The sequence below is a fragment of the Corythoichthys intestinalis genome, chromosome 2 (genome assembly GCF_030265065.1).
Source record: "Corythoichthys intestinalis isolate RoL2023-P3 chromosome 2, ASM3026506v1, whole genome shotgun sequence".
NCBI lineage: Eukaryota > Metazoa > Chordata > Actinopteri > Syngnathiformes > Syngnathidae > Corythoichthys > Corythoichthys intestinalis.
Window position 1 is genome coordinate 39542352 of NC_080396.1, and position 19572 is coordinate 39561923.

At 38.0% G+C, this 19572-nt stretch overlaps 1 protein-coding gene across 2 annotated transcripts in view; it reads left to right on the forward strand.

Annotated features, from left to right (window-relative positions):
- The window catches only part of LOC130906423 (plexin-B1-like), a 97899-nt gene extending 82747 nt beyond the window's left edge, over positions 1-15152 (forward strand). For both annotated transcript variants that reach the window (XM_057820761.1, XM_057820770.1), the window contains 9 exons: positions 1451-1554; positions 1750-1834; positions 6273-6445; positions 6640-6800; positions 7107-7254; positions 9908-9972; positions 10404-10479; positions 10661-10735; positions 13700-15152. In XM_057820761.1, the coding sequence (XP_057676744.1) occupies positions 1451-1554; positions 1750-1834; positions 6273-6445; positions 6640-6800; positions 7107-7254; positions 9908-9972; positions 10404-10479; positions 10661-10735; positions 13700-13804 (992 nt within the window). In that variant the 3' untranslated portion in view covers positions 13805-15152. The remainder of the gene's footprint in view (positions 1-1450; positions 1555-1749; positions 1835-6272; positions 6446-6639; positions 6801-7106; positions 7255-9907; positions 9973-10403; positions 10480-10660; positions 10736-13699) is intronic.
- Positions 15153-19572: the final 4420 nt, after the last annotated feature.

Below are 19572 nucleotides of genomic sequence, written 5' to 3' on the forward strand. Positions count from 1 at the left end.
GTTTTTCCCGAGGTCCTTGCGCCCTTCGCATTACATAACAAAACTTTATTTATTTATTTATTTTAGGGCTGTCAAAATTATCGCGTTAACGGGCGTTAATTAATTTTTTAAATTAATCACGTTAAAATATTTGACGCAATTAACGCACCCGCTGGCATATTGCCTCAAACATTACAATGAGGCCGTTTATGGACATTAAGAGTGAAGAGAATGCCACCGGCCGCTTGGGGGCAGCACCGTTCCATACTCATGTTATGTCTTCTAAACGTGGGAGAATTAGTTGTAGTGAGACGTTTATGCTGTATTCACAATGCAATGCAAATTGCTATTTGTACTCCACACATATTTCGGTAAGTTTTCTTTCTTTTAGTGGCAATTATGTGTCTCTTGTTTTATTTTGGGTAAGATATGTACAGGTACAGGAACAAGTATTTGATACACTGCCAATGGGTTTTGGCAGTGTATCAAATACTTGTTCTCCCCACTGTATATGTTATACAGTAAAGGCGAGTGGACACAGGCGCACCGTTTATTGGCATAAGCTTCTCCTTCACAACAAACATAAGTATCGTTTAGTGAAAGCACAACAAAAATAATATTCCTATCTCTCTCAAAAAAAAAAAAAGTTCTCAAAAAGAAAAGCACTTCAGTCTATAGTAATGAGGCCCTATTCTGACACACAGTTAAACAACAATGCTAAATAAACTGGCATTCATATCAATTTAGCTATGCAAAATACACGTAAAACTTAGTCAGACTTTTGTCACTCTATTTTTATTATTGTTATTTTTATTCTTCTTATTATTATTATATTAACTCTACTTTTGATTGAAAATTTTACAAATTTTATTCAAACGAAAACATGAAGAGGGGTTTTAATATAAAATTACTATAACTTGTAACTATAACATTTATCGTTTAAGAACTACAAGTCTTTCTATCCGTGGATCACTTTAACAGAAAGAATGTTAATAATGCCATTTGTGGATTTATTGTTACAATAAACAAATACAGTACTGATGTACAGTATGTTGTATGTATTTATCCGTCGTGTCTTATCTTTCCATTCCAACAATAATTTACATAAAAATATGGCATATTTTAGAGATGGTTTGAATTGCGATTAATTACGATTAATTAATTTTTAAGCTGTAATTAACTCGATTAAAATTTTAATCGTTTGACAGCCCTAATTTATTCAAAAGAGCCATATCTGGCTCACGAGCCATAGGTTCCTGACCCCTGCTTTAGAGTTACCATGAGCGCCACTATGTCTTTGCTAATCCACTCAATAAGGTTGATTTTAGGGCCCAAACTTAACTACTGGTAATTTTCCAAGGCATCTTGGTTACCTGGAAGAAGATTCATTTTGGAAAGGCACACAAACGGTTTTTGTATACAAGGTCTCACAAGAACAACTTAGTAAAAATGCAATTACTGTTCTATTCAGAATGGCGCTCAGGTGTGGCTGGTCACCTAATCCTGTCAGATGAGGACTTGACATCAATCGTACAGGGCTCGTGGAAGCGCCTCAATACTTTGCAACACTACAAGGTCAGTCGTAGTCCTACTAACAAGTATGTACTCTATATTCATTTTAGCCTAGCATGAGCTTATTCAGTACTATACAACCAGGCACAACTACTGCAAATAGTCATACATAAACATGATGATGCTGTTTTTAGGTTTTCTTGTATATTCTATATGTGCTTAAAAAACTTTTGCTGCTTTACTCATGGGTTGGTTCAGGTCCCTGATGGAGCCACTGTCGCCCTCATCCCCAGAAGCACTAAAAATCACCTCCATGACAGTCATGATTACATGCCTGGAGAAAGTGAGTCTGTTTACACACACACACCCATCCCAACACAGTCTTCAAAGACATATGCAGGATACAGCTGTCTGAAAAATAAGGCCACACAAAAATGCAAAAAGTGTTTTGTTTTTAATTTTTGCTCATAGGAAATCTGCATAAACATTGAGATGCAAAAGTGCATGAAATATATAATTTGCTCAGTACCCAGTACGTAGGTGGCAGCACCACCAAAACGTGATTCCTGTGTGTTACCCTTCTGCTCCTGTTGCTGAGTGTGGGAGACAATGTTGTCAAATTGAGCGGGTTCCTACCCAACTGGGCTATTTTCCAGGCATGAAAATCTCTCACCTTTCGGCGAAATTCTCCGTTTTGAAGTCAAAAAGGGCGACCTACGTGAATTGCGTAGATCCGAGGAGAAATTCTTTTGGGGGGGGGGGGGGCTCGGGAGGTTTTATTTAATTATTATTATTATCATCATGTGATTAACTTAGTACGTAAACTGAGCACTTAAGAAATCCAGTCAGCAAATCCTTCTAGATGCTTCACTGACGAGAACCAATCATCGGCCCAAACTGCGTTCCATTATTCCAATCGCGCGCACTCTTTACGTGTACATGGAGTGCTTGGAGAGCCTTTGGTTGCATTGCAAATCCAGAGCGGGCAGACCAAAGCGCAGCATACACACTTGCCTGTATTTGCCAGCAGATTGAATTTGGTGAGTAATGCTTTCAATCGTTTTCATATTTTGCGATATAATAAAGTTAGTGCTATTCGTTGCAGCTTGCGTTGAACACTGCCAGAGCTAGCCAAATCTCCCGTGAAAAAATAGCTCCCGTTAAATTGGCGTCAAGCTCGTGTATTTAGCGGTAATATTAACGAAGAAACGCACTGTTGAGTCAAATTAAGCGGCATGCTCTCAGATGGAGTGGGGTGCCTCGCATCGCTCCCGTCGTCCGCCAGAGACACGTTATTTTCGGCTGGGACTTGAGCTGACGGCCGGTGTCGGCACAACACCGGCCCGACGAGTGGTGGGAATGACTCTGGCTTCTTAAAGCTTTTCAGAAATACAGGGATCCCTCGTTTTTCGCGGTTAATGGGGACCAGAACCCGCCGCAATAAGTGAAAACCGCGAAGTAGCGCCACACATGTGCAAAGTTTTTCTTTTTATATATATATTTTTGTTTGAAGCAACTTATTTGATTGAATAATAAAGACACAAATGTCCTAGCCAAAATGTGGCCCAAACGCAAAACAACATTACTTCAATGGAAAAATTTGTTTCAGTCAAGAAAAATAGTTTTCAAATGCTTTTTTTTGTCTCAAATTTATTTTTGCAATCAAAAACAATTTTTTTGTTGAAGTGACTTTTTGGGGATTAAAAGTATATCCTGTATTTTGATTGAAGCAACTTTGTTTTTTATAGAAGTAACTTTGTTTTTTGATTGAATAACAAAAACACAAATCTACCTCCATCGTTATTGAGAGAGAAAGAAATTAAGAAAGCTTTAAAGCTAAAAGCCACCGGGGAGGCTGTTTTTTTTTTTTTTTTTTTTTTTTTTTTTTTTTTTTTTTTTTTTTTTTTTTTAGATATTTATATTTCATTACATAGACATGCCTCATAGGGAAATGAGATTGAGGGATAAAAAAAGGAGTTGGATGAGGCTGCTAAAGGCAGTGGATACCTCATCAGCTGGGTGAATAGCAGACCTGGTAAGAACAAGTTTGCAAGGATAGTCGGGTATTAAATACAATTATAAACACAATTACAATGTTATTTTTCTATAAGATGTTATGTCATTGCTTTATTATTCAATAGGTGCTAGAGTTGTTAAGTATGGATAATAATGAAATAATAGTTTTGAGAAAACTGTGCTGTTGGTGGCTCAGTGACCATCTGATGTGGTTTGTTCTCAGATGAACAAGTTGAAGAAGGAAGTTTTGATGCAGAGGTTGAAGGAAGAAAAGAGGCAGACTGACTGAGTCACAGCCAGAAAGTGTTGATGGCAGTTTTGATTTCTATTCACTGTTGCCCCCTCCCAATTAAAGTATGTCACAGTCGCAGCCAATTATTATCTAAAGCTGGTTAAAATTGAAGTTATGTTGTTTTAAGGTGTATTAAATACTTGTTCATGTGCCCCTTTTGATCTACAAGCACCCGCCCCTCCACCGGTCTCTGCACGGCCCTGCTGAAACACAGTATGGGTCGACAGAGCTCAATATTTTGTTGGGGTGTACAGTGTACTGGAACATATTTCCTCCACACCCTTCTCACCTTTTTAACCCCTGACCCATTTTCATGCCTGATTTTCAAAGACTCGTGGTAGGAGAGAAACGCATTGGGTGGGTTGGTAAATCCAGGCTGTTTTTAATTGAACTGGGAGGATTTCATGATGTCTTTCTGATCTGGCAACCCTGGAGACGGGTGCCACCAAAACACTTTTGCATTTTCAATCGTTTAGACCGCAACGACAGTGTAAAGTGTCATCAGGATTTTCATTGTAGAAGGAATTTTCTGATTTTTTTTGTGCCGCCACATGTTCGCCGTGTTCGCTCAAACAATATGGACATCTGGGAAAGTTTTTGCGATGCCGTTGTTGTGTAAAAGGCCCCTAAGATGACTCAAAGTCACAGTTTGATCACATTTTTTTTTGTGTATGCTAAACACATTTGAAAATGTCTACATAGAATCTGGATGAAATTTGGAAATCGTTGATATCTACTAGGCCTGAACGATATTGGAAAAAACTATTGTTGCGATTTTTTTGAGGTGTGCAATATATTGCGATATTATATTGCGATAGTAAAAAAAAAAAAAATATATATATATATATATATATATATATATATTTTTTTTTTTTTAAAGAAATTTTCACTACATGACTTGAATAGCTGTTTGGAAATACTTTGCATGACACACCGTGACCACAGTGTATTCATATAATACCGTTTCATTTGTGAATGATTAAGATTGCTGTATTATTATGAAGGGATCCAGGAAGCAATGTCTGCACAAAATAGATACTTTATTGAACACAATATTTGACACTTCAACAGCAGCAAATACATTAAATGACAAATAAAAGAGCAGGTGCATTCGTCCCCTAAGTTTTTGACAAAATATAACAATAAATAAAAACTAAAATAACAACAAAGTTGTAAACATAGTTGAACAAAAATATTAAATATGACAAATAAGAGTTGTTCACAAACTATAACAATAAATAAAAACCTCAGTAAAACAATAAAGTTGTCAACATATTTGAACTTAAATATTAAATCTGTCAAATAAAAGTGCAAGTGCATTAGTCCCCTGAGTTGTTTACACAAAATATAACAATATAAAACTGCAAAACTGCAACAAAGTTGTAAAAATATTTAAAAAATATTAAGTATCAAAACTTTATGTGCAGCTGTACTATAGTTATTTGAAAAATACGATTTACAATTAATTTAAATATAAAAGAAACAGAAACTCAATTGAACTTGTAAATAATTGAACTGAATAACAGCAAATAACTGATGAATAACAGAACCATTTTAACTCCCAAATTTCCTGCCTTCCTGTTAGCTGTCACATGAATAAAAAGAAGAAAAGACATTCCTGCAGCTGTGTTATGTATTTGTCTGCATATCGTCCACCTTCCTTGCTCAGCAATTCTCAACTGGGTCACATAGGTTTTTGGCCAAGACTACTAGTTTATCCACCATTGCAGGCTTGAGACAACAACGTTGGCACGTAACAATGTTCCCACCTGTACTAAAAAGCCTCTGATGGGAAGCTCGTAGCAGGAATGCATAGATACCTGCGTTTTAAATGGTCCCACATGTTCGACAGATTACTTCTTGTTGAGGCAACCATGGCGAGGCACTGTCAACAGGGCTGTTTTTTGTTCCTTATATTCTTGTCGATAGCCAAAATACTTCCAAAACTCCTTTTGGAGACAGTCTTCCCTATTCAACGTGTTGCTTGCTTTCACTTTGAAAACGGCCCCTCCTCCCTCCGCTCTGCTGTTCGGCCCCTCCTCCCTCCACTCCGCTGTAGCAGGGGAGGGGGAGGAGCCGATGACTGCGAGTTGGAGGGAATGAGATGAGAGGCTGTGCGCTCTCCTTCGCGCTCCTTCCTCAAAACAAACGTTTGTGGATTTAAAAAAATGAAATGAAAAAACTATCGCACGTCCTTGCGATGGGACTATTGCGCATGCGCACATCGCGATGGCGATGTTTAAACGATATATCGTTCAGGCCTAATATCTACCCACCATTTTTTCTCGAATATCTTGTGATTTTTTAAATATGGGTAGCCTGAAAAATTAAAAATAAGTTTGCAAATAATTAAATTCTCTCAGTTACTGTACTTTCTTAACCTGTCATTAATTCCTGTCATGAATAATTGCAATTTTGCTTGTATACTTTCTAATTTTACCATGTATGACTATTTTTTTATCCCTTCCATCAGAGACTCCTATGCTGGATGATGGTGAGGAAGGCGGCGTTAAACTGTGGCATTTGGTGAAAGCCAGCGAGGAGTCAGAACTGCCTAAACATAGAAGGGGCAGTCTGAGAGAGAAGGGTGGTGAACGAGCTAAGGCCATTCCTGAAATTTACCTCACACGACTTCTCTCCATGAAGGTAACAGAATATACTCACAAATGCACTGTTCATTCTTAATATGTTTAGCTCCTATGTAAAAATATATATGTAAAAATCTGTTCTGTGCTATATTAATTTAATGCATGCCATTTTGTATTTCTGAAGAAGAGAATGTTTACATATAGTATAACTTTTACTTAACCTTAAATTTCTTTTGAATGACTCTTTGACAGGGCACGCTACAGAAGTTTGTGGATGATTTATTCACGGCAATCCTGAGCACTAGTCGTCCTGTCCCTCTGGCTGTCAAATACTTTTTTGACTTGCTGGATGAACAAGCCTTGCAGCACAACATAAGTGACTCGGAGACCATCCATATCTGGAAAACCAACAGGTGATGGCAAGCTTGAAGAAAAAAAGCTAATTCATAGTCTTACAAAGCACAAATGCAATAAATACATAAACACAGACAAATATAGTGTAGAAGCTCAGGATTGTGAGGCAAATGTGCTGGTGTGATGCACAATTGTGTCTATTTAATATAAAAACATTCCGTTATGAATTAACAAAACCCACCTTTCCAACATATACACTCCTCTTAGTCCTTATAAGAATGATGAGTGTTGTGTTAAAGGGCCTCGTCATTAGTTTTTCTGTTCGAGAGAGAGAAGGCATGTGATATCTCTGTCTCACCACACAGCTTACCGCTGCGATTTTGGATCAACATCCTGAAGAATCCGCAGTTCATCTTCAATGTGCAGACTTCAGACCACGTTGAGGCAGTGCTGTTTGTAATCGCTCAGACTTTTATGGACTCTTGCACCATTGCTGACCACAAGCTGGGACGGGTGAGCTAATCATAGTCAGGAAATATCAAACTGTTGTAACGAGCAATATAAAACCACCATTCCAGTACATTATGTCGCTACAATTACTGCATATTCCGGCCACACTATTGGGGACACTTGCAAAGCCTGATGAGGATCGATGGAAGATATGCAATAGAACTTTATATTTGCAAGCTTTTGATTTGCTGGTTAAAAGTATTTTGTTTATTCGAATCAGTATCTCTTACTATTGTTGTTTTCATCATTGATGACGGTAACGAAAACATTCCGTCAACGAACAATTTTTTCATGGCGATGACGAGACGATAACGAGCTAAAAACATGTCTTGGGAGACTAAAACATAACGACACGAATCCCATTTTTTGTCTGACAAGACGGGAACGAGACAAAAATATGCCACAGGTTCTGTCATACAGTATGTTCACAATGAGTGACATTTTCTTATTGTACGTGTAGTTAGTCAGCCTGCATCGTAGCAGTGTTTGGGTCGTGTCACTCGTGACATGAGCTGTGTTTCTCCCTCACTGCTGTTTATGATGTCCTTTAAGCTAGGCTCAGCTCCAGGCTTGCTTGTTTTGAAACACACGGTGAGAAAGCTCAGCAGCAATGTATGTTGAGCTACTCTGTTTTTAGCTTTGCTGTGCTTAGTGCCGTTGTTAGAGCATGCACCTTAAGTGTTGGTTAAAAAAAAAAAAAAAAAAGGAAAATTCAGATATCATTTGACTGGTTACCCGTTGTTTCAAACATGTGATGGGATGTAATCATAGGCTTTAGGTTAACCTTAAGGTCCCGCTCCTTTTTTGGCCCACTTGTACTTATTTTATTTGTATACACCTTTTATATACTGTACCTTTTATATAGATGTTATTGTGTGTGTTTTTTTTTTTTGTTTTTTTTTTTTAATACTTTTGACTGTGTGTTGTTTTGATGCTGCTGCAATACCTATGGGGTATCAAAAAAGGATTATCTCATTCAATTTTATTTTAGTTTTTTTTTGTGGTCGCCTACAAAGCTCAGCAGCAATATTGCAAAATAATAGTAAGCCTTTTTTCGGCCCAAAATATATATTCTAGGGCTGTCAAAATTATCGCGTTAACGGGCGTTAATTATTTTTTTTAATTAATCACGTTAAAATATTTGACGCAATTAACGCACTAGGCCCGCTCAGACAGATTTAAATGTCAGTACAGTGAAAGGCCAACTTGTTAATTGTGTTTTATGGAGTTTTTCCGCCCTCTGCTGGCGCTTGGGTGTGACTTGCATATGTTATGTGGCGTAATGTCGCCCTCTGCTGGCAATTCAGTGCAGCTGATTATTTGGGTTTCGGCGCGCTTTTCTGACGTGATTATATGTCGACGCGAACTCACACTAATAGACAGTGAGTGCTATTCAGACCAGCTAACGTCCGCATCCAGTATTCAGTGGCAGTTCTCATAGCCCCATCACACTGTTTGTGTCTAATACATGCATCGCTTGTGAGTTATATTCCTCCTTTGCTTATATTCATGAGCATTAGATAGTTATTGATGATGTGTATTTGAATTTGTTCACATAAATGGTGAAATGCAGTTACATTGTTAGATGCTTGTGAGCTAATTGGCTAGTGCTACTGCTCAAATGAACACGTGTGTGTACATTTTTTGTTATTTTGTGATTTATGCAAGTAATTGACACATTGCCTTGTTATTTTCAGTTTTACAAAAATACAAGAAACATGCTCCTGTCAAAAAGAGATGACTTCAGTAAAGCCCATGCAACTTTGCCACACCGTCTGATTTCTTTTTGGAACTTATGTTCGCTATCTGTCAATTTGTGTACTCACACACATTGAGGACAGAATAGGGCTACTAGTTTATTTTTTGATTGAAAATTTTACAAACTTTATTAAAATGAAAACATTAAGAGGCGTTTTAATATAACATTTCTATAACTTGTACTAATATTCATCTTTTAAGAACTACAAGTCTTTCTATCCATGGATCACTTTAACAGAATGTTAATAATGTTAATGCCATCTTGTTGATTTATTGTTATAATAAACAAATACAGTCCTTATGTACCGTATGTTGAATGTATATATCCATCTTGTCTTATCTTTCGATTCCAACAATAATTTACAGAAAAATATGGCATATTTTATAGATGGTTTGAATTGCGATTAATTGCGATTAATTACGATTAATTAATTTTTAAGCTGTAATTAACTCGATTAAAAATTTTAATCGTTTGACAGCCCTAATATATTCATTAATTTATTTATTTTTGATGCTACGATCTACCCACACTAGCGTTGCGCCTTGAAAGGTCTGCTGAGTAATCATCACAAACTAAATGTAACTTGTAGCGTTAGCATAGCATTCGTGTCCATGTTAGCATTAGCATTAATTTTAGCGTGGCGAGAATCCTCTTCAACTCTCGGGCAACTTTTTTACAAACAGTTGCAAATAATGTAGTTTCCTTCTGAGTGTGTTTTATAATCATGAAGTTCTTTTTTTTTTTTTTTTTTTTTTCTTGTAGCTGCTACAATATGTGCTCGTCTGTCAATGTTCACTCAGAATTGTTGGAAACCTTTATTTATTTATTTTTTTTGTACTAAACTTACCTACAGAATGCTCATTGTTGACACAATTCCAACTTGTCTTTCTTTCACAGGACTCCCCCATCAACAAGTTGCTCTACGCAAGAGACATCCCACGCTACAAACAGATGGTGGAGAGGTAGGAAATGTTGCAGGCACTCAGCCCACTGACCCGGGGTGCTCTGCAATGGAGGAGAGGGAGGCCTGAGACAATCTGTCAGGGCCAGACAATGGGCAGACAAGGCCTGTGAGGCTTCCATGCTTGAATGCGCTCAAAGCAGACACGCCACACTCACTGCTGTCTGCTGCACATGACACTGGTGATGGGTTGAAGCTTCATTAGACAGTTTTTCCCCCCCTTTTATATCAGCTTTGTTACCATTAGCCTTATTGTAGTAAGGAGTAGTCTATACAGTACTAAACTTGACATTTTAGACATACAGTCAAACAGCTCTCAACTGATTGCAATCTTCTCCTCACATGATTAATGCAATCTTCTTCCCACATATTTAATCAGTCCATTTCACGGAAATAGTTCTTATTTCTTCATGATGCTCCTTTTTTGTCCAGGTACTATGCAGACATCCGTCAGACAATCTCAGCCAGTGACCAGGAGATGAACTCAGCTCTGGCAGAGCTCTCCCGTGTATGTTACCTTTCATGTCCTCCGATGTTGAAAACGTTGTCCTTGCTTAGAACCCGTGAATCATTCATGGTGGTTTCCTTTCGAGATGGATGTGGAGTTTCAAATCAATTATGAATGGAAACCAATGCTGCTCTTTCACCCCCGTTGATGTTTCATCTCTGTCTTCACTCGTCTAACGCAGAACTATGCCGGAGAGGTCAACTTCCTTGTTGCTTTGCATGAGCTGTACAAGTACATCAACAAGTACTACGATCAAGTGAGTATCCTTCAGTTATGACTACAGGGAGTCCTCGAGACAAACGAGTTCCGTTCCTACGCTGGCAATGTAACCCGAACAAACACACACTAGTACCAGCTAACCAGAAACATTGTTGCTGGGGACTAAATGGTGGAGGAGGTCCGGGAGTCGTAAAGTCAAAACATCGTAAGTCGGGGACATTGTAAACCAAGGACTCCCTGTATATACAGTAATTCAAAATTGATTAGATATCATTTAGGGGTGCACGATAGCCATTTTTGAAACCAATATCGATAACTTCCTGCTCCTCAAAGGTGATACCGATATTGATAACCGATAATAAATATATAATTTTTAAATGTATGTTCACCCGAGTTTTATAACACCTGGAGGTTTAAAAAAAAAAAAAAAAAAGAAAACTAGTGATGGATTCAACATAGATTTGCCTTTGACCTAACCAGATTTTTCATAATGACATGAACAATATTATAATGAACAAAACAAAGACAAGAACAGTCTTGACTTCAAATAAATGGTAAATGGACAGTACTTATATGGCACATTTAACTACATGGTTACCATGCCCAAAGCGCTTTACATTAGCACACATTCACATACACACACGCACACACACCAATGGTGCTGCTGCCATGCAAGGCGCTGTCAACCCATAAATAAAGTGCCAATACTTATTTTTTTCAAATAAACATAATTTGAGTCAATCACAATCAATTAGTCAATATAATTGAAGATGTGTTTCCTGAACAATGAGCAATGAACTTAAACATAAACCCAACAGGTATTGTGCTTTGTCATCAGATAAAAATATTTGGTGCTACAGGAGAGGAGACTTGTTGTCTTGGTCCATGAAACAACTTTCTTAACCTGGGAGACAGGTTAGGACAGCAAGCCTATCAACAATAAACAAAAGGCCTCTCAATAACTTCCTCACTTATACAGTGGGGCAAATAAGTACTTAGTCAACCACCAATTGTGCAAGTTCTCCTACTTGATAAGATCAGAGGCCTGTAATTGTCAACATGGGTAAACCTCAACCATGAGAGACAGAATGTTGAGAGAAAAAAAGAAAATCACATTGTTTGATTTTTAAAGAATTTATTTCCAAATTAGAGTGGAAAATAAGTATTTGGTCACCTACATACAAGCAAGATTTCCGGCTGTCAAAGAGGTCTAACTTCTTCTAACGAGGTATAACGAGGCTCCACTTGTTACCTGTATTAATGGCACCTGTTTTAACTCATTATCGATATAAAAGACACCTGTCCACAAACTCAGTCAGTCACACTCCAAACTCCACTATGGCCAAGACCAAAGAGCTGTCGAAGGACACCAGAGACAAAATTGTAGACCTGCACCAGGCTGGGAAGACTGAATCTGCAATAGGTAAAACGCTTGGTGTAAAGAAATAAACTGTGGGCGCAATTATTAGAAAATGGAAGACATACAAAACAACTGATAATCTCCCTCGATCTGGGGCTCCATGCAAGATCTCACCCCGTGGCGTCAAAATGATAACAAGAACGAACGGTGAGCAAAAGTCCCAGAACCACACGGGGGGACCTAGTGAATGACCTACAGAGAGCTGGGACCACAGTAACAAAGGCTACTATCCGTAACACAATGCGCCGCCAGGGACTCAAATCCTGCACTGGCAGACATGTCCCCCTGCTGAAGCCAGTACACGTCCAGGCCCGTCTGCGGTTCGCTAGAGAGCATTTGGATGATCCAGAACAGGACTGGGAGAATGTGTTATGGTCAGATGACACCAAAATAGAACTTTTTGGTAGAAACACAGGTTCTCGTGTTTGGAGGAGAAAGAATACTGATTTGCATCCGAAGAATACCATACCCACTGTGAAGCATGGGGGTGGAAACATCATGCTTTGGGGCTGTTTTTCTACAAAGGGACCAGGACGACTGATCTGTGTAAAGGAAAGAATGAATGGGGCCGTGTATCGAGAGATTTTGAGTGAAAATCTCCTTCCATCATCAAGGGCATTGAAGGTGAGACGTGGCTGGGTCTTTCAGCATGACAATGATCCCAAACACACAGCCAGGGCAACAAAGGAGTGGCTTCGTAAGAAGCATTTCAAGGTCCTTGAGTGGCCTAGCCAGTCTCCAGATCTCAACCCCATAGAAAATATGTGGAGGGAGTTCAAAGTCCGTGTTACCCAACGACAGTCCCAAAACATCACTGCTCTAGAGGAGATCTGCATGGAGGAATGGGCCAAAATACCAGCAACAGTGTGTGAAAAGCTTGTGAAGAGTTACAGAAAATGTTTGGCCTCCGTTTTTGCCAACAAAGGGTACATAACAAAGTATTGAGATGAACTTTTGGTATTGACCAAATACTTATTTTCCAGCATGATTTGCAAATAAATTCTTTAAAAATCAAACAATGTAATTTTCTGGGTTTTTTTCCACATTCTGTCTCTCATGGTTGAGGTTTACCCATGTTGACAATTACAGGCCTCTCTAATACTTTCAAGTGGGAGAACTTGCACAATTAGTGGTTCACTAAATACTTATTTGCCCCACTGTAACTAACACTGTAAAATGCAAACATTATATAGTAAGGTTCATCACTCATTCCTCATAACAAAAATAGGGTAGAACAAAAAGGATTAATGGCTTGCCTAATAATAATCAATATAAACGGCAGTGAGTGAACCCATTTTCAATAAAGTATGAGGTTTCTTCTCTGCATAGTACGAAATCCTACCAAGCATGCTGACAAGACTAACATTACACGTCTATACTGTATGTCCGGGGTGAAAACCTACAGCCCTCTTGGGTATTTGGCCTTGTAAAACCTGAGTTTGGTTCATAAATAATAACATCATAGGAAATTGATGCACTGGATATAATGATGAATATTGTAATGAAATGGATACAGTAGTATAATTCTGATAATACCATGTATCTATATTCATTTTGACCATTACTGTCCAATTCAATCAGATCATCACAGCCCTGGAGGAGGACTGCACAGCCCAGAAGATGCAACTCGGATATAGGCTGCAGCAGATTGCTGCTGCCGTTGAGAACAAAGTCACAGATCTATGACCCAACATCCAGATGCGTTTTCCCCTAGAACCACAAACACTTTAAAGGGGAAAGATCACACCTTCTGGAAAGCCAAATTTTATACACAGATGGAATAGAGACATTGTGGAGCTCTTGGGAAAGGGAAATGTTGTTTGCTATCTTTGATGGTTTTTGGATGAAGAACCACACAAAACATTCCTACAACTGTTGAAGTAAACACATTAGTCCTCAGAAAACGCGGAGATGAAGAAAATGTGAAAGACAACTTGACTTGAACGGCTACCCCAACTCTTTAAAAAGTCTTAATAATCTGTCAACTTTCACTTGAAAGCGGCCTAAACAAATTTGCTTCTAGATTCCGTCAAACATTCTTTTAAGTCTTACTCAATTCATTGTGGACATTTAGTTCTTATTGGACATACTGTAATTATATTTGTTACAGGTTCCCCATCTCCTCCAAATAGCTCATTTAATGTTTTATTCAAGCCTTATACTGTTGTTTTTCACTCAAAAACGGCCGTCCACAAGTGTATTTGGGCCTTCCATACTTGGATATGCAACGCATCCTTGAGATGTCACAAAGGAATTCCAGTTAAAGGAGTTCATGAAGATGTTAATTTTCTGTTCATATATTTGTCAAGAAAGGTGGTGTTATTTTTATTTACTAACAAAGGGAGGAATGTTGTTAAATGTGCAGTTCATATAATTGTTACTAGGTCAAAAGGCATGGCAAAAGACCCTTTTGCTGTTGCAATTAGCATTCAGACATTAGCATTTAGACTCAGACCATTGTGCAGTTACTGTAGCAATACAATTAGTTTTCTTAATGATTAGTTTGGTGATTTGTCATGTAATCATCAAGTTATTTGCATCATTCTTCTAGTATTTTCTCCTACAAGCTAAAGGATATTAGGAAACGTGTTAAACTTGCATTCACAAAACAGGCTGATTTTTGTTTTATTTTAGATCAATGAAGGTACCTTTGTTCCTGTGATTATTATTATTTTTTTTTTTTTTTTTTGCTTTGAATTGTTTAAGTTATTGTTAATTTATTTAATTGCATATGATGGAAAACATTTTTTAGATTTTGTTGCTGAGAGATGCTCTTCCAAGTAAAGAAAACAGCCATCTTAAACCTTTGGTTGTTTAAGATGTGAGTTCTTAAAAATGTCAATTTTCTTTTTTCATTTTGTAGTACTGACGAATGTTGCAAGCCCTCATGCACCTTGTACATACACGCTAGTGTCGCTTGTAGCTTGCGTGTGGCTCTGAAGTTGCCCTTAATTGTTGTGATTGTGTTCTGTAGATGCACGTTGTTTTAAAAAAAAAACCTAACAATGACTGAATGTGCCGCAATAAAGTGTTCATGGTTTTCACTAAAGTTTCAATTATTATAACCATTGCAGTGTATCAAGTTAATTGTTGTCTTGATTATATTTTTTTGTGAGAAGAATATGTCCCATTTTTTCTGGGATGGTTTTTACATATTCCTGGTGAACATACATACAAACATAACTTACTTGACATTTCAACATGGAGCAAATAGGGTTTTCACAGACCGGCAGAAAAATACAATAAATACAGTGGGGCAAATAAGTATTTAGTCAACCACTAATTGTGCAATTCTCCCACTTGAAAATATTAGAGAGGCCTGTAATTGTCAACATGGGTAAACCTCAACCGTGAGAGACCAAATGTGGGGAAAAAAACAAAATCACATCGTTTGATTTTTAAAGAATTTATTTGCAAATCATGGTGGAAAATAAGTATTTGGTCAATACCAGAAGTTCATCTCAATACTTCGTTATGTACCCTTTGTTGGCAATAATGGAAGTCAAACGTTTTCTGTAACTCTTCACAAGCTTTTCACACACTGTTGCTGGTATTTTGACCCATTCCTCCATGCAGATCTCCTCTAGAGCAGTGATGTTTTGGGTTGGGTTAGGTTAGGTTAGGTTAGGTTAGGTTAGGTTAGGTTAGGTTAGGTTAGGTTAGGTTAGGTTAGGTTGGGCAACACAGACTTTCAGTTTCCCCCCACAGATTTTCTATGGATTTGAGATCTGGAGACTGGCTAGGCCACTCCAGGACCTTGAAATGCTTCTTATGAAGCCACTCCTTTGTTGCCCTGGCTGTGTGTTTGGGATCATTGTCATGCTGAAACACCCAGCCACCTCTCATCTTTAATGCCCTTGCTGATGGAAGGAGATTTTCACTCAAAATCTCTCGATACACGGCCCCATTCATTCTTTCCTTTACACAGATCAGTCGTCCTGGTCCCGTTGTAGTAAACAGCCCCAAAGCATGATGTTTCCACCCCCATGCTTCACAGTGGGTATGGTGTTCTTCGGATGCAATTCAGTATTCTTTCTCCTCCAAACACGAAGCCACGGGGTGAGATCTTGCATGGAGCCCTAGATCGAGGGAGATTATCAGTGGTCTTGTATGTCTTACATTTTCTAATAATTGCTCCCACAGTTGATTTCTTTACACCAAGCGTTTTACCTCTTGCAGATTCAGTCTTCCCAGCCTGGTGCAGGTCTACAATTTTGTCTCTGGTGTCCTTCGACAGCTCTATGGTCATGGCCATAGTGGAGTTTGGAGTGTGACTGACTGTGGTTGTGGACAGGTGTCTTTTATACCGATAATGAGTTAAACCAGGTGCCATTAATACAGGTAACGAGTGGAGCCTCGTTAGACCTCGTTGGAAGAAGTTAGACCTCTTTGACAGCCAGAAATCTTGCGTCGTAGGTGACCAAATACTTATTTTCCACTCTAATTCGGAAATAAATTCATTAAAAATCAAACAATGTGATTTTCTTTGTTTTTCTGTTGTTGTTTTCCACATTCTGTCTCTCATGGTTGAGGTTTACCCATGTTGACAATTACAGGCCTCTCTAATCTTTTCAAGTAGGAGAACTTGCACAGTTGGTTGTTGACTAAATACTTATTTTTCCCCACTGTATAATGCTCATTTTTAGCCCTGTCATGTTAAGTGCAGGTAAAATGTAACTCACCAGACGCTGAATCAACCGTTTTTAAACAGCGGCCTCTCTTAAAACATGTCGGCAAATATCCTTGGTCACAGGCATAATCAGTTCTCCAATTATGAGATATTTCTTGGCTTTAGCATCACGGTTCGCCACAAGATACGATTCTCTCACTGCATTTGTTTTTGTTGATTGATGGCCCTAACAAATTGCTTCCTTCATGCTTGCGCGTTTTTGTTTTAAAATTCCAAAGGCTTAATCCATTATTCCAGGGTGCTCAGTCTCTATGTGCCCAAACAGCTTTGCAGGCTTCATTGCGTCATTTGCTAACTTTTGGCCACATATCATGCAGAGTGGACATGGCGTAGTTTTCTCTTCTGGCTCGTCAGGTGGCCTTTTCCCCGTAAAAAGCTGTCCAAAGACATCTGTTTTTCAGTCATCTTCGCTAGCCTGCTGGCTTATTATTTCAGGGAACAAATCTGATGCGCCCACTTCATACGTAATTATCAAAAACAAGCGCACATAGCTATGTATATATTAAAAAAAAAAAAATCATTTGGAGCTATCATCTATGATGACATTCTATCCAATTTTACTGTTATCTCTATATTGTGATTATCTCTATATTGTGATTTTCTTTCCTTTTGGTTGAGTGTCCGAGCAAAACGACTGGAAATACCCTGTCTGCCATTGCTGAGGTGTGCCCCCAGCTGCAGGCAGCTAACGTTACTGTTTACATTGACTGATGCTGTGCTACTACTAAGATGTGTAAACACCCCACTAATGGCGGCCACCACTAGAGGGCGACGTCCACAATTTTTTTTCTACTTGGACTAGTCAATAGAGTAGGCAGGCATATTGGTGTGTCAAGAGGCACAGGCCAGAATACGGTTATTATATTATTTATTATTTCTGTGCGGCCCGGTAGTATATGTGTCATGGACCGGTACCGGTCCCCAGCCCGGTGGTTGGGGACCACTGCTCTACAGTACTCACAATACGTTCCATAGAGGAACACACACCTTTGTTATCAAAAAATAAAAACTGGTAGTGGTAGAAAGTAGCTAAACATTAATAAAAGAAAAACATTCTATATACCTGCCTGTTCATGTTTACGTTACATTTCCCATGTTTCATGTTCTTTGCAGTTTTATAATTTTTTTTTACTATTTAGTTTTTTCTAGCTGTAAAATTAAGTACGTAAAAAAGAGATTTTATTATGAACTATATTACAATGGTAAATGGTGTGATACTTGTATAGCGCTTTTCCACGTTTAAAAACCTTTCACAATGACATTAAAAAAAAAAAAAAAAATGCTTGACTTTTTTTTTTTTTTTTTTTACTTGATAGTGCTCAAAGTGAAAAGCAAACATTTCATACCAGTTTTTTTTTGTTTGTTTGTTTTTTTAAGAAGTGACTCATTGGATTTTTTAATGATATCTGAATACACTTTACGTTCCTATATCTTGGCTGTAGTTGTAATAATAAATAATAAAAGTTCAATATTAAATAGTGTGAAAAAGTACGCCTTCCTGTAGTTGGGCAGTACAGTATTTTTTTTTCTAGATTAGACACAAGAATGTGGTCAGAGAGAAATTACAGATACAGCATTTGTTTTCAAACAGGGAACTAATCTATATTGTTTGTAGAGAAATAAATAACCAAGTACAGATACCTGAAAAATCTGCAATGCAGTACAGTTATTACTTCCTGTCGTGATACACTCTCCTTGAGCTTTCTTCTACACATGTACGATAATGAATGAGAAAATCCCTCATCGGGGAGGGTCATTTTGCACGCAAAAAGTGATGTTCTGAATCGCTATGTTGTTATAAATTTTTCCTGATATAGCTATCAATTCTATGTGCGTCTGTACTGATAAGAGCATCGAGGGATCACTTCATGTGCATCTCAAATTAGCAATGTGGTTTAAAAATGCAGGTCATATTTCAGTCCAGATTCCTGAATTGGGTCACACTAAAGGTCAACAAGAGTGTGTGCTTCTGTTTGCATTTACTGTATCTGGCAGGAAATTGCATATGACCTGTATTATGACCACAAATCAGGTGCAAGTATAAAACCTACTTACTGGGACAGTAATATCATTTTGTTGAAATAGCCCTGCAAAATAAAAAAAAAAAGTGCTACAATTTATGCATAATCAGTCATCAAAGACATAGGCAAGGCAAATTTACAACACTAGGACATTATAAGTGGTTACATCAGGTGAAAACCAGCAAGACAGTTTAGAAATAATAACACAAATAAGAGGAAATATAAGTCAGATTGAATTAGTGAAACAGTCAAAACAAAAAAGTCAATCAGGAAAGAGAGAGAAAAAAAAAAAAAAAAGGATAAAAAGCAAAAACCATACAGATGGGTATTTGAACAATAGGAGCAGTTATGAATTAGGGATGGGCCAAAATATCGAAATGGTGATACATCCTGATACTTTGTATCCCAAAAGGTTATCGATATGCTCCTGCCAAGAATCGAGATAATGTTATGAAAAGGTGTCAATGTGGACAAAAATGAGAAGGAACCAACAAATTGCTACCAAAATCTTCCACCATAATAGTGTCTCAGTTAACTCTAAGGCTGCGTTGACGGTGCACGGCGCCCAATCTATTTAGACTGGGAATGTTTATTCGAAACCAGAGCATTCACAGTCATTCTGTCCGATTTTCAGGGCATTTACAGGTCACTTGCAGTTCATTTTAAGGCATTTACAGGTCATTTCCTGTTGAGTTTGAGTCACTGCCTATTCATTTGGGTGATTCCCAGGTCACTTCCTGTTC